The 13,489-nt window shown below is 42.4% G+C and overlaps 1 protein-coding gene across 1 annotated transcript in view; it reads right to left on the minus strand.

Moving 5' to 3' along the window:
- CDHR1 (cadherin related family member 1) overlaps window positions 1-13,489 on the minus strand; it is a gene marked incomplete at its 3' end in the record, with an annotated part of 55,616 nt that overhangs the window by 21,528 nt on the left and 20,599 nt on the right. The window contains exons 9-11 of the mRNA XM_083364201.1: window positions 8,565-8,643; window positions 5,705-5,805; window positions 3,954-4,157 (exon numbers count right to left, since the gene is read on the minus strand). Coding sequence (XP_083220327.1) covers window positions 3,954-4,157; window positions 5,705-5,805; window positions 8,565-8,643 — 384 coding nt within the window. The remainder of the gene's footprint in view (window positions 1-3,953; window positions 4,158-5,704; window positions 5,806-8,564; window positions 8,644-13,489) is intronic.

Consider the following 13,489-nt stretch of genomic DNA (forward strand, 5'->3'; position numbering starts at 1 on the left):
GGAGTTTTCAGAGAAGAAGAAAGGAGGAGAAGGAGGAGGAGGAGGAGGAGGAGGAGAAGAAGAAGAAGAAGAAGAAGAAGAAGAAGAAGAAGAAGAAGAAGAAGAAGAAGAAGAAGAAGAAGAAGAAGAAGAAGAAGAAGAAGAAGAAGAGGAGGAGGAGGAGGAGGAGGAGGAGGAAGAGGAGGAGGAGGAGGAGGAGGAGGAAGAGAAGTAGAAAAAGAAGAAGAAGAAGAAGAAGAAGAAGAGAAGAAGAAGAAGAAGAAGAAGAAGAAGAGAAGAAGAAGAAGAGGAGGAGGAGGAGGAGGAGAAGTAGAAGAAGAAGAAGAGGAGGAGGAGGAGGAGGAAGAGGAGGAGAAGGAGAAGAAGAAGAAGAAGAGGAGGAGGAGGAGGAGGAGGAGGAGGAGGAGAAGTAGAAGAAGAAGAAGAAGAAGAAGAAGAAGAAGAAGAAGAAGAAGAAGAAGAAGAAGAAGAAGAAGAAGAAGAAGAAGAAGAGGAGGAGGAGGAGGAGGAGGAGGAGGAGGAGGAGGAGGAGGAGGAGGAGGAGGAAGAGGAGAAGTAGAAGAAGAAGAAGAGGAGGAGGAGGAAGAGGAGGAGGAGAAGGAGAAGAAGAAGAAGAAGAAGAAGAGGAGGAGGAGGAGGAGGAGGAGAAGGAGAGAAGGAGAAGGAGAAGAAGAGGAGGAGGGATAGAAGTGGATGAAGGAGAAGGAGATGGAGGTGAAGGAGGAGAAGGGCAGTCTTAGAAATGGTTAGGACGTGAACAATTAAGTGTTCACCAGTCCCAGACTGTGAATTGAACTGAAGATTAAACAACAACAACATCAGCAACATTATCATCATCAAAATAATAATAATAATAATAATTAATAATAATAATAATAATAATAATAATAATAATAATAATAATAATAATAATGATGATGATGATGATGATGATGTAGGGAGGGAGGAAGGAAGGAAGGAAGGAAGGAAGGAAAGAAAGAGAAAGAAAGAAAGAAAGAAAGAAAGAAAGAAAGAAAGAAAGAAAGAAAGAAAGAAAGAAAGAAAAGAAAGAAAGAAACCATAGCACCTTTGGTGCTCTTTCAACTTGGTGCTTTTCTTGCAGACGTTTTGTTACCAAGCTAGGTAACATCATCAGTGCTAAAGCGACAGAGTCAAATACTAAATAACTTTTGCATGCTCTGAAGTACCTTTTCAAGACTGAAACCAAAGCACTGCACAGCCTTGTTTTTTTTATAGGGTGCAGGATGAGAACATCCTCAGCAAATCAACAATAAGCAAATAAGCAAATCAGGCCAAAATGCACAATGATGTTTTGCAGACTTCTACTTCAGGATGCAGTTCTATGTTGATTGGGCTGCTTTTTGCCACAGGAGCACCAAAACCCTTTATTCATTAAATGCATTTGTTTACTTATCAAATTTACTGGCCCCCATCTTACCACAGGGTAACTCTGTGCACCTTACAATAACAGTTGTGAGATTCTGCCTCAAAAGTTCTTATTTTTCACATCAGGAAGGATACTAAGTTTTCTATCTCATGAGGGGGATTCCGAGTGGCCTACAGTAAAATAATGGAGATTATAGATAGCCAGTTGGTGTAGTGGTTAAAGTATTGGGCTGGAAATTGTGAGCTCTACTCCTCCCTTAGGCATGGAAGATGGTTGGGGGAACGTAAGGCCTCTCTCTCTCTCTCTCTCTCAGCCCAACCCATCGCAGGGTTATTATGTGAGAAAAATTGGGAGACACATAGGTTGAGTTATTTTGAGTTGTCCAAAACAAAGAGAGAACATAAGTCTAGTAAATAAATAATACAGTCATGTTGGCTCAGCTTTGAATTATGATCTCCTTGTCCACAGACGAGATTTCATTTTCAATCATTGCAGCTGGTACATGTATCTTAAGAAAGCATATCTGAAGTTTTCTTCATGGGTGAGTTCAGGTGGAACCTTTTCTTGAAGGTTTCCATGGCAACTTTTTCTAGTGGGGAGCCACGGAGGTCGTCTTCAGAAAATTATCATGTAAATGAATCCCATTGCTCTGCTTAAAGAAAGCGGCGCTTACACCAGGTACTGTATGATTATTTTTCAAAGTCACGATCTGGGATAGCTTACCTGCAGAAGGATTTGGAAAAGGAAATGAAAGAAGGAATGATCTAGCGCATATATTTCGCCAAGTGATGAAGTAAATTAGTGATACTGTCCTCAAGAGAGGCCAGTCTCTACCCAAAAAAAAAGGCTTGCTCGACATTTGTCTAGTCCAATTTCTTTTCAAAACCCAACCTAGAAACACAGAAATCCATAAAAGGTAAAGGTAAAGGTTCCCCCGCACATACGTGCTAGTCGTTTCTGACTCTAGGGGCCGGTGCTCATCTCCGTTTCAAAGCTGAAGAGCCAGCGCTTGTCCGAGGATGTCTCCGTGGTCATGTGGCCGGCATGACTAGACGCCAAAGGCACACGGAACGCTGCTACCTTCCCACCGGAGTGGTCCCTATTTTTCTACTTGCATTTTTACGTGCTTTCGAACTGCTAGGTTGGCAGAAGCTGGGACGAGTAACAGGTGCTCACTCTGTTATGCGGCACTCGGGATTCGACCCGCCAAACTGCCGACCTTCTGATCGACAAGCTCAGCGTCCTAACCCACTGAGCCACTGCGTCCCTTCACAGAAATCCATAGAAATCTCAAATTTCATCCCCATGACCAAATGTGCATGACAACTGTTCTGTACCAGCCTGCTACCGGCCCTGCAGAAAAGGCAGGGACAACCCCTTTTACAAGAAGGCAAGAGGCTGGAACTAAGCCTGCCAAATTTATTAACATAAAACAGAGCAAAGAGAGCAAACACGAACCATGAAACAGGAGCTATTCAAGCGCTTTCCTTCAGCAAACCAGCCCTCCCACGCATTCCCCTTTTAAACAGTTCAGGGCGTGGCTTCTCTCTGCCTCCTTCTGAGGTGCCCCATTGCCTTCCTCTGTTTACTCCTGATTGACTGCCTCCTGCGTCGGGCGTCCTTGAACAGGGCCAGCTGTGGGTCATCTTCATCCACACTGTCAGGCTCACACAGCTGGGTCTGCGCCGTAACCAGGTGGGAGGGGCCTGGCTGAGGGCTCTCATCAGCAAGCTCTCCAACACCCTCAGCAAGCTCTCCAACACCCCCCTCCTCCTCCTCTGAATCGTCCGACCCAACTGCCGAACCCACAGGCTGACCCTGAATCACAACAACAACATGGAATAGAGGGTCATCTTATGCCCCAAAGCACCTGAATGCAGGACAAGAAGCAAAGGATGGAAACTAATCAAGAAGAAAACCAATCTAGACCTAAGGAGAAATTCCCTGATAATTAGAACAATTAATTAGAGGAATTGCGTTGCCTCCAGAAGTTGTGGGTGCTCCATCACTGGAGGTTTTTCAGAAGAGATTGGACCACCATTTGTCTTAAATGGTATAGGGTGTCCTATTTTGAGCAGGAGGGTTGGACTACAAGACCTCCAATTGTCCTTCCCATCTTGGTTATTCTGTTATTCCATATGTTAGCCCGTGACATTGTCATGTAAACATGCAAGGGGTGGAACATAATGTGTATTTAGTAAGCTGACTCTCATCCCATCGATGGTCATGCATGGAAAGCAAGCAGTGACCTTAAAACAGTGATTTATTGATAGTGATATGTGTTGTTTTTTTTTCAAGTTAATTTTCCCCCCAACATGCTCTACAATTGCCAAAACGTTTTTGATCATTTCAGATTCTGCATGATCGATCTGTTTATTTAACTTATTTTCTTGTGCTTTTGGCCCCGGATAGTGTCTTAGGACTGCGCGAACCACAGCATTATGTTCAGCCATTACATGATTATGGGATCCTCTGGCTTTCCTAACCAGGCTTTAGCATATAACAGGTTGTGTGAACCTAGTCCTGATAGCAGGAGAAAGAAGATAGACGTTGGATGCCTACTGACCTGATCTGAATCGTTGACCGTAATTTTGAGGCCCCTCAAGGTTTCACCCTCCAGTGGGTGCTCATAGATGGTGAGCTCAAATTGGTTCTGTGGTCCACTTTCTCCATAAAAGGTCGGTGGGTGATTGTTAAGGTCTACCACTCTGATGATGACTGTGGTGGACGCATGAGCAGTCTCGTTGTCTTCTGAACCAATTTCAGAAGCCTACAACAAACAGGAAAGAAAAAGTGTAAGGAATCTCACCAACTCTCCTTCCCATATGGTCTTGTGGATGCTATTCCTTCTGCAACACTTCCACAACTTAGATGCAGTAGAGCTGTGGTGGCCCAGTGGTTAGAATGCAGTACTGCAGGCTAACTCACTGCTCACTAACTCACTGCTCACTGCTCACTCCAGGAGTTCGATCCTGACCATCTCAAGGTTGACTCAGCCTTCCATCCTTCCAAGGTGGGTAAAATGAGGACCCAAATTGTTGGGGGCAACAGGCTGACTTTGTAAACCGCTTAGACAGGACTGCGAAGCACAGTGAAGCGGTATATAAGCCTAGGTGCTACTGCTATTTGGGCAATGGTGTCATAAAATGTATACGAGGGGATAGACAGGAGGCATGTAAATTTAATAAAGAAATAAAGGTTGATTTCTGCCCCTTGCAGACATCATGAAACCAGATAAATTTGGAAGAGAGCAGATTAAATTAGCCAACAAACCCAGAAGATATTTTTGCTTTTTTAAAATAATAATAATAATAATAATAATAAAGCTCTAAGGTTCAAACAAGTGATGAGATGATAGAGTTATTTGCTGAAACCTTTAGTCGTGTAATGAGATCTTTCTTCTGCTTTTGATTAATTTGGTTTTTAATACATATTAAGTTTTTAATCCAGAAAGATAAAATCTACAGCGCCTAATAACTGCTAAGCTTGTAAGCCGCCCTGAGTCTTCGGAGAAGGGCGGGATATAAATGGAATTAAAATAAATAAATAAATAAATAATAATTATGATAAGAAAGAGAGGTGAGGAGGGAGGGAGGGAGGGAAAGGAGGAGGAAAGAAGGAAGGTAGCCAAAAATGCAGGAAAAAAAATAGACAAATGACTTCCAGTTTTCTTCTATAACATTGTAAGTATAAATTTAATTTGTCCTTTTACACTACGGTTAGAAGATAACTTTCATTCTCCCCCCCCCCCGCCATCATCTACTGTTTTTTCTAATAATCAAACCCATCATTATTTTCTGTTTCCCACAAAAAGTCTCTTTCATGCTCTTTCCTCTTCTTTTAACTCAGAATCACTCAGGCTGTTTAAGTTGCAAGCGGTTAAAGTTGCAAAAATAGATATCTCAACTTGTGCTCTGGACCACACACATTCCTTTAGAATTGGGGTCTTGAAGAATAGAGACTTTTGTTTTTTTGCTTGTCCTGGAGTGATCTCATCACCTTTAACCTGTTGTGTGATTTTTTTTTTTGGCTTGTGCTGCTTTCCAAAACCTAACTGTAACACTTTCCTGACCTACTTTAGATGCAACCTGAACAGATTTAGCTATTAACTTCTGGGCTCATGATTAAATAAGATCAGGGCATTGCTGTGCCCATGATCTTTTTGGTAGATGCGATATGAACTGACGCTCTTGATGCTTCAGTTCTCTGGGGGAAAAGTGTGTGCTATCTTTGCAGATGTTGAAATTCTGCACAGTATAAACCCATCACAATCATGGCAAGGCTGGAGGTTTATGGTGAGATAGTAAGAGCAAGTACCTGGACTTTCAGTTCGTACACTTCTTTCTTCAGCTGAGGTGGGTTTTTAACAACAGAAATAGCTCCTGTTGCATTATTTATTTCAAATGAACCTTCACTTCCTGTGCAAAATAGAGATATGCCAAGGTTAGCCCTGTGGAAAATTTCTAATTCTCTAGAAAGAAGAGTCATCCAATCCTGTTGCTATGATGCAACTAGTTAAACACAGCAGGTAATGATCTTGGATGGGGTCATATCACAGAACAATTATTGGGATCTCTCCCAAAGGTCTTCCTCTTTGGAGAATTGGAAGAGATCTCAGAAGTTGTCTATGTCAAGGGAGAAGATCATCTCTCCATTACATCTGAGAGGTGACCAGATTCCAAGTGGTAATCTGCCACTCGGATAGCTTCTTCTTGGTTTCTGAAGATGGGAATGAAAGCAGTCTTAGATTACCTCTTTACTTTTAAGAACTGTTGGTTTGAACTTAAAATAGGGACCATTTGGGAAGATCTGCTGAAATCAGCAGGATTTAAGATAACTATTAGATTGTGTTCCTTTCAGCCCGTGCTAAACGTAATTGCATCCTCATTCATCTTATTGTGATGGAATGGGCATGCCTTCTATTACTTCTTCTTTCAAAAACATTTTTTTTGCTCAATGTCTTTCTGGGAAAAGCAGAAGATACAGTATGTGCATTTTGAAAATATCAATTTTAAATTCCAGTAAGCCGAAGGGAAGAGATTTCAGGACCCTGGAGAGCAATAAGCAAAACCGTCTCTTAAAAACCCCAGTTAAGGATAGAGATACTTTTTCTCAAACGAAATAGAGGCTATGAATAACAAACTCTGTTCCTTTCTCTCTCAGAGAGCTTCAGTTCGGGTGGGAGAGATGGATCAGGCCCTATATGAGAGATAGGCAGTGGCTTTTGCTTGGAAGGGAAAATCAAGACATTTTCTTATTCCTCCCAGAGAAAGGGCCAAATAACAGAGTAAGAGAGTTGGAAGGGACATGTGAAGTCTTCAAAATCCAACCCTTCGATCAAGCAGGAGGCCTTACACCATTTCAGACAAATGGTTTCCAATCTTTTCCTAAAAACCTGCAGTATTGGAACTTCTTGAGGCATGTTGTTCCACTGATCAATTGTTCTCGCTGTTAGGAAATTCCTCCTTAGATCTAGGTTGCTTCTCCCCTTGATTAGTTTCCATCTGCTGCTTCTTGTCCTGCCCTCAAATGCTTTAGAGAATGGGTTGGTCCCCTCTTCCTTGTGGCAGCCCCTTGGATATTGGAACATTGCTATCATGTCACCCCTCACCCTTCTCTTCATTAAACTACACATAGCTGGTTTTTTTACATTCTCATGCAAATGGGTCATAAGGAGGCAATGTAGCATCAACTACAGCAGGGGTGTCAAACTTGCAATGTCACGGGACGTGTCATGATGTATCACGACTTTTTTCCCCACTGCTGGCAGTCGGGTGGGTGTGGTTTTGCCATGACGCATCTGGCCCGGGGGGGGGGGGGCGACAGTTTTGACACCCCTGAACTACTGGATAGAAAATACGCCACTGTGTTTGGAGGAGAATTGGGACGTGTATTTGTGTGCCTAGCAGAGTCCCAAAAGAATCAGCAGTCTGATGGACAGAGACTAAATTAAACTATTTTGGGAGGATAGGAGCTTTATGGTGATGAGAGAAAATAAACTTGACTGATTCACACATAGGGGGAGCTGTGATTTTCCATCCCCCCCACCCACCCCCGTCCACTTGGGGCCGGGGTTGGGGAGTAGTTGTTATATTGATGATGGGAAGCTCATTTTGATAGGAAACACATTTTTTTTCTGGTGCATCATGGTTAAAAAGGCAAGAAACTGCACTGATGGTTTTCAGGAATGGTGACTTTCAGTGACAAGACGTAATCTTAGCATTGAAGATTGTCCAATTTTGGCCCAAGGAGGAAAAATCACGAATGACCTGCTTCTCCTGAACAATAACAACAGAAGACTAAAATGGGTTTGTGTACAAAACTGCCCTGGCTCTCTCTCTAAGCCCACCTTAAGGGTCCGTACCCTCACTCTTGAATTCCAAAGTATTGGCTACATGAAGCATAAGAGGGTTAAAAAGAGAGAACACTTTTAATTAGCAGATGTATAATTATATCTCCCGACTGTAAGAACATCTCTCATAAAGATAAGTGAGAAGATTTAACTTTCGCGAGTTTCGTTTCTGATGCACATATCTGGAAGGGGGAAAAAACACACTCTCTCACACTTGTTTTTTTTGCAACAACTTATCCTCATGAGAAGCATGAATGCCTTGTAACCTCCCTCCCCTCAACCCCGCCCCCCCATCCAACCTGTGAAGGGATATGAGTCAGAATGTTAAATCCTTTTGACGCACAACAACTGGTTTTAGGAGCAAGTGAGGTTGTTTTTTCAGGCCGATGGCTGAGTTTGTGGTTCAACAGCAAGCCTTAAAGCAACACAACACACCAATGCAGGGGATTTGGTGAATCGTATGAGGTCGTATTGGGCAAGTGCAAATTGGCAATGCATACGTAAAGCGTTTGCAGATTGTTTCACAGCAGTTTCCCTGGGAAATAATTCTGATAGATTTAGATTTAGATTTCATTAGATTTATATACCGCCCTTTTCCCGTAGGACTCAGGGCGGTTTACAAGGTGTTTAAAACATCAATACAAAAATTTTAAAAAAAACAATTAAAAATTATTAAATTCAGTCCCTGAAGTAGAAATATAAAAACCCCAATTAAAACTCTCAGCCTGGGCCGGAAAGCTCAAAGAGCCAGGTCTTCAGATAGGGTTGTGTCTTCCTTCCTCTACCTAGCTTAGTTATGTCTTCCCAGTTTCACCAGCCACTTACCATTCACAATGCTGTAATATATGCCATTAGGTTTTCCCCTGTCTCCGTCAATGGCAACAACAGTTATAACTTCTGATCCCTAGGGAGAAAAGGGAAGAAAAAAAAATCTCTGGATCAAGAGGCCTAGTGAAGTCAAGAAAGACTGTGAAGTGTTACGCTGAGGAGATGGGATGGGACATCATAGGCGTAGAGGAAACTTGCAATTTTAGGGGAATGGAATGGAATGGAATAGAATAGACTAGAATAGAGGATTCCCAGTTTGGCATAAGCTGGACTGAAACTATTCTGGAGCAGATAGATGTGTTCTCTACAAGACTAGACTAGACTAGACTAGACTAGAATATAATAGTCTAGACTAGACTAGACTAAAATAGGGAATGGGAATAAAAATGGACTAGACTAGACTAGACTAGACTAGACTAGACTAGACTAGAGGATTCCCAGTTTGGCATAAGCTGGACTGAAACTATTCTGGAGCAGATAGATGTGTTCTCTACAAGACTAGACTAGACTAGACTAGACTAGACTAGACTAGACTAAAATAGGGAATGGGAATAAAAATGGACTAGACTAGACTAGACTAGACTAGACTAGAGGATTCCCAGTTTGGCATAAGCTGGACTGAAACTATTCTGGAGCAGATAGATGTGTTCTCTACAAGACTAGACTAGACTAGACTAGACTAGACTAGACTAGAATATAACAGTCTAGACTAACTAGACTAGACTAGAATAGGGAATGGGAATAAAAATGGACTAGAGTAGAGTAGAGTAGAGTAGAGTAGAGTAGAGTAGAATAGAATAGAATACAATAGAATAGAATAGAATAGAACAGAATGTGTAATATGTAATGTGTAATGTGTAATGTAATGTAACAGAACAGAACAGAACAGAACAGAACAGAACAGAATAGAATAGAATAGAATAGAATAGAATAGAATAGAATAGAATAGAATAGAATAGAATAGAATAGAATAGACTGGACACACAAGGAATTTGTCTCTGGTGCATAAGCTCTCAGTGTACATAGAACCAACAAATGATAAGTCATAGATCATACATCATAAAATACAATCAACAAGTGATAAATCATACGATACCAGTAGAAGATGGTAGTGGGAAAGATGAGAAGGTGAGAAAGATGAAAAGATGACAAGGATAATAACAACACAGCCTGCGACATGATTAAATACCCTTAGGCATAAGACAGTTCTGTGGGTATTAAGGTGTTCAGCAGAGTGATGGCATGGAGGAAAAATCTACGTTTGTATCTGGTAGTTTTGGAATGCAATGCCCTACACTGGCATGCTGAAGGGAAGGAGTTGAAACTATCTATGTGCAAGATGTGAGGGGGTCTGTATATATTTTCTCAGCTCTCTTTCTGACTCGTGCAGTATACAGGTCCTCAGTGGAAGGCAGGCTGGTTGTGATCATTTTTTCTGCAGTCCTAACTATCCATTGAAGCCTGTGTCTGTCCTATTGGGTTGCTGTGCCAAACCAGACAGTTATACAGGTAGAAACAACAGACTCAATAATTCCTCTGTAGAATAAATATGGGACTAAAAAAATTCCATTTAGTTTATGAGTAGATTTTAGAGGGATATTGTTATTAATTTTAGTGTTAGTACTTTGTATGTATCTATGTTAAAGGGGAGTTAAAGCACATTATGAATTTGGTTAATTTTATATTATGGATAATTTTTAGTTAGAATATGATTATTATATCTATAACCCTGTATTTAGCTCTGGGAAGTGGGGGGAAGTGGGGTGGTTTTGGGGGATATGTAAAACTCTTTAATAAAAAAATAATAATAATTCCTCTGTAGAATCGTATCAGCAGATCCTTGGGCAATCTGAGCTTTAGTGAAACCCAAAGATCCATGTACTGATCTTTGGGCTTCAAGATAACCATCAATGTTTCTCTACAGTATATTTGCATGCTACTTTTAATTCAGTTGAGGTGTTAGCTTTCAATGTTTAGTCCAACATGGGACCATCAGCTTCTATGTGAGATGGAATCCCAGTTGCCAACTGGAGGTCCAGGATCATGTAGAAGTGTCCGCCTGGACACAAAATGTCTCCTTTGCTTTGCCTTGAAGACTTAGCTGTGAAATCCTGGAAAATGGAGGTTTCCTGAAACACTTAGGCAAGTAAATTACTTTTCTATATATCTAAAAGGAAACGAATGGCTTCTGGGTGTCTCCTTGCCTGATTATTTTTTTTTAAAATATTGAAACTACCCAAATATTGAATTGAAAACTGGAGAAGGTTTAGTCCTTCTGCCTAGGTTGGAGATCAGATTTATCTAAGGGCCACACCGCCGGGTGAACATTGTTCTTCAATAAAGAATAAGTCAACACTGGAAAGGGTGTGTTCTGTAAGGGGCGCCATCTTCGAAATAGTCCGTCCTTGATTCTCATATATTCAGCCTGCATCTGATTAATTGCTCCTCATTACGGACATGATGATGGCTTATCTGTTTGTGAAATATGTAACAAGAACACATGACTGGAGGTACCAGCATCCCAGTATTCACATCCTATCAATAGATTATAAGAATTTTTTCCCCCCAGAATTCGAATTTTGAATTTTATTGAATTTATATACCGCCCTTTCCCATAGGACTCAGGGACTCAATGACCCAGAAGTCATTGATGCTTAATTGCATGGTTTTCTTTGATGGTTTCCATTAAAAAGTCCTCTACTTCAGCGTTTCCCAACCTTAGGAACTTGAAGATGCGTGGACTTCAACTCCCAGAATTCCCCAGCTGGGGAATTCTGGGAGTTGAAGTCCACGCATCTTCAAGTTCCTAAGGTTGGGAAATGCTGCTCTACTTCATTATTAGGGTGTTTCCAGGTCACGGGTTAATAGTTAAGTTAATTATTATCTTTCAACATTTTATGACCACAGATTACAAAGTGGAAGAAAAACACGGCAGGTATTCCCAGAAGTCTGCCCCCTGATTGGCAAAACTACCGCAATATGTACAGTGAAATATGGTGCCACAAAATTGAAATGACTGCGACACAAGATAAGAAAAAGTAGGAAGAGGAACCGGCTAGAAATAAAAGCCACGTGGCAAACTCACACGCTGGCCTGGACTCTTGGGTTTATTTTGAATCCATTTGCGGCCTTGCAAGTTAAAATGGGATTAACCAAAATCTCGCGCGTAGCGATAAATAGGACTTGGATCTCTGTGTTGTGATTCAGGGTCAGCCTGTGGGTTCGGCAGTTGGGTCGGACGACTCAGAGGAGGAGGAGGAGGGGGGTGTTGAAGAGCTTGCTGAGGGGATTGGACAGCTTGATGAGAGCCCTCAGCCAGGCCCCTCTCACTTGGTCACGATGCAGACCCAGCTGTGTGAGCCTGACAGTGTGGATGAAGATGACCCACAGCTGGCCCTGTTCAAGGATGCCTGACGCAGGAGGCAGCCAATCAGGAGTAAACAGAGGAAGGCAATGGGGCACCTCGGAAGGAGGCACAGAGAGGCCACGCCCTGAACTGTATTTAAGGGGGAATGCGTGGGAGGGCTGGTTTGCTGAAGGCAACCGTTTGAAAAGCTCCTGTTTCATGGTTCGTGTCTTGTTCTATTTGTTTTTGTAGCAATAAATTTGGCAGGCCTAATTCCAGCCTCTTGCCTTCTTGTAAAAGGGGTTGTCCCTGCCTTTTCTGCAGGGCCGGTAGCAGGCTGGTACAGAACACTCTGCTAAGACTTAATCCTGTAGTTGGCCTGTATTGTTTGTTCTCTTTCCCAGTTTGGTGGATTGAAGCAGCATGGAGGAGGGTGCTTGGAAGTTAAAAAAAAAATAAAGTTACATTGTGGCCTCTTGCATCATGCCTACGTATCGCATGTATGAGAGCATTGTGAATTCATTGCAGGAAGGGGCGACTTTTTAAATACTATTTTTAATCCTCTCCTCTCGGTTTCTGTTCTTTGTCTGAGTGTTTTTAAAACTTGGCAAGTTTAAGACTTCATCTCCCAGAATTGCCCGGACAGCATTAAAACCTTAGTTAAGACCTCACTTGGAATACTGCAACCAGTTTTGGTCACATTAAAGGTAAAGTTTCCCCCACACATGCGTGCTAGTCGTTTCCAACTCTATGGGCCGGTGCTCATCTCCGTTTCAAAGCCGAAGAGCCAGCGCTTGTCCGAGGACGTCTCCGTGGTCATGTGGCCGGCATGACTAGACGCCAAAGGCGCACGGAACGCTGTTACCTTCCCACCGGAGTGGTCCCTATTTTTCTACTTGCATTTTTACGTGATTTCGAACTGCTAGGTTGGCGGAAGCTGGGACGAGTAACAGGCGCTCACTCTTTTACGCGGCACTCGGGGTTCGACCCGCCAAACTGCCGACCTTTGGTAAGAGTGCAGAGCAGAGCAACAAAGATGATTAGAGGGTCTGGAGCAGGGGTCAGCAACCTGAAACAGTGAAAGAGCCACTCGGAACTGGTTCCCTCACAAAAGGAAAAACTGTGAGCCGCAAAAATTGTGTGCGCATGCGCGTACATGCATGCATGCGCAGAACAGGGTTTGACTGAAGAGTGGAGCCAAGGTGAGATATGCACCTACCCTGCATATTTGAATTGATTGGTTGAACTTTTTTAGTCCCACTTTTTTTTTTGGACTGCACATGGCAGAGGACTGGGAGCCGCATGCGGCTCCGGAGCCGCGGGTTGCAGACCTGTGGTCTGGAGGTTAAAACATATGAAGAACAGTTGCATTCTAGAGACAAGAAGGACTAGGAGTGACATGATAGCAGTCTTACAGTATTTGAGGGGCTGCTGCAAAGAAGAGGGGGGTCAACCTATTCTCCAAAGCACCTGAAGGCAGGACAAGAAGCAATGGATGGAAACAAATCAAGGAGAGAAGCAACCTAGAACTAAGGAGAAACTTCCTGATAGTGAGAACAATTAACCAGTAGAACAG

Source organism: Vipera ursinii (assembly GCF_947247035.1).
Source record: "Vipera ursinii genome assembly, chromosome: 5".
Taxonomy (NCBI): domain Eukaryota; kingdom Metazoa; phylum Chordata; class Lepidosauria; order Squamata; family Viperidae; genus Vipera; species Vipera ursinii.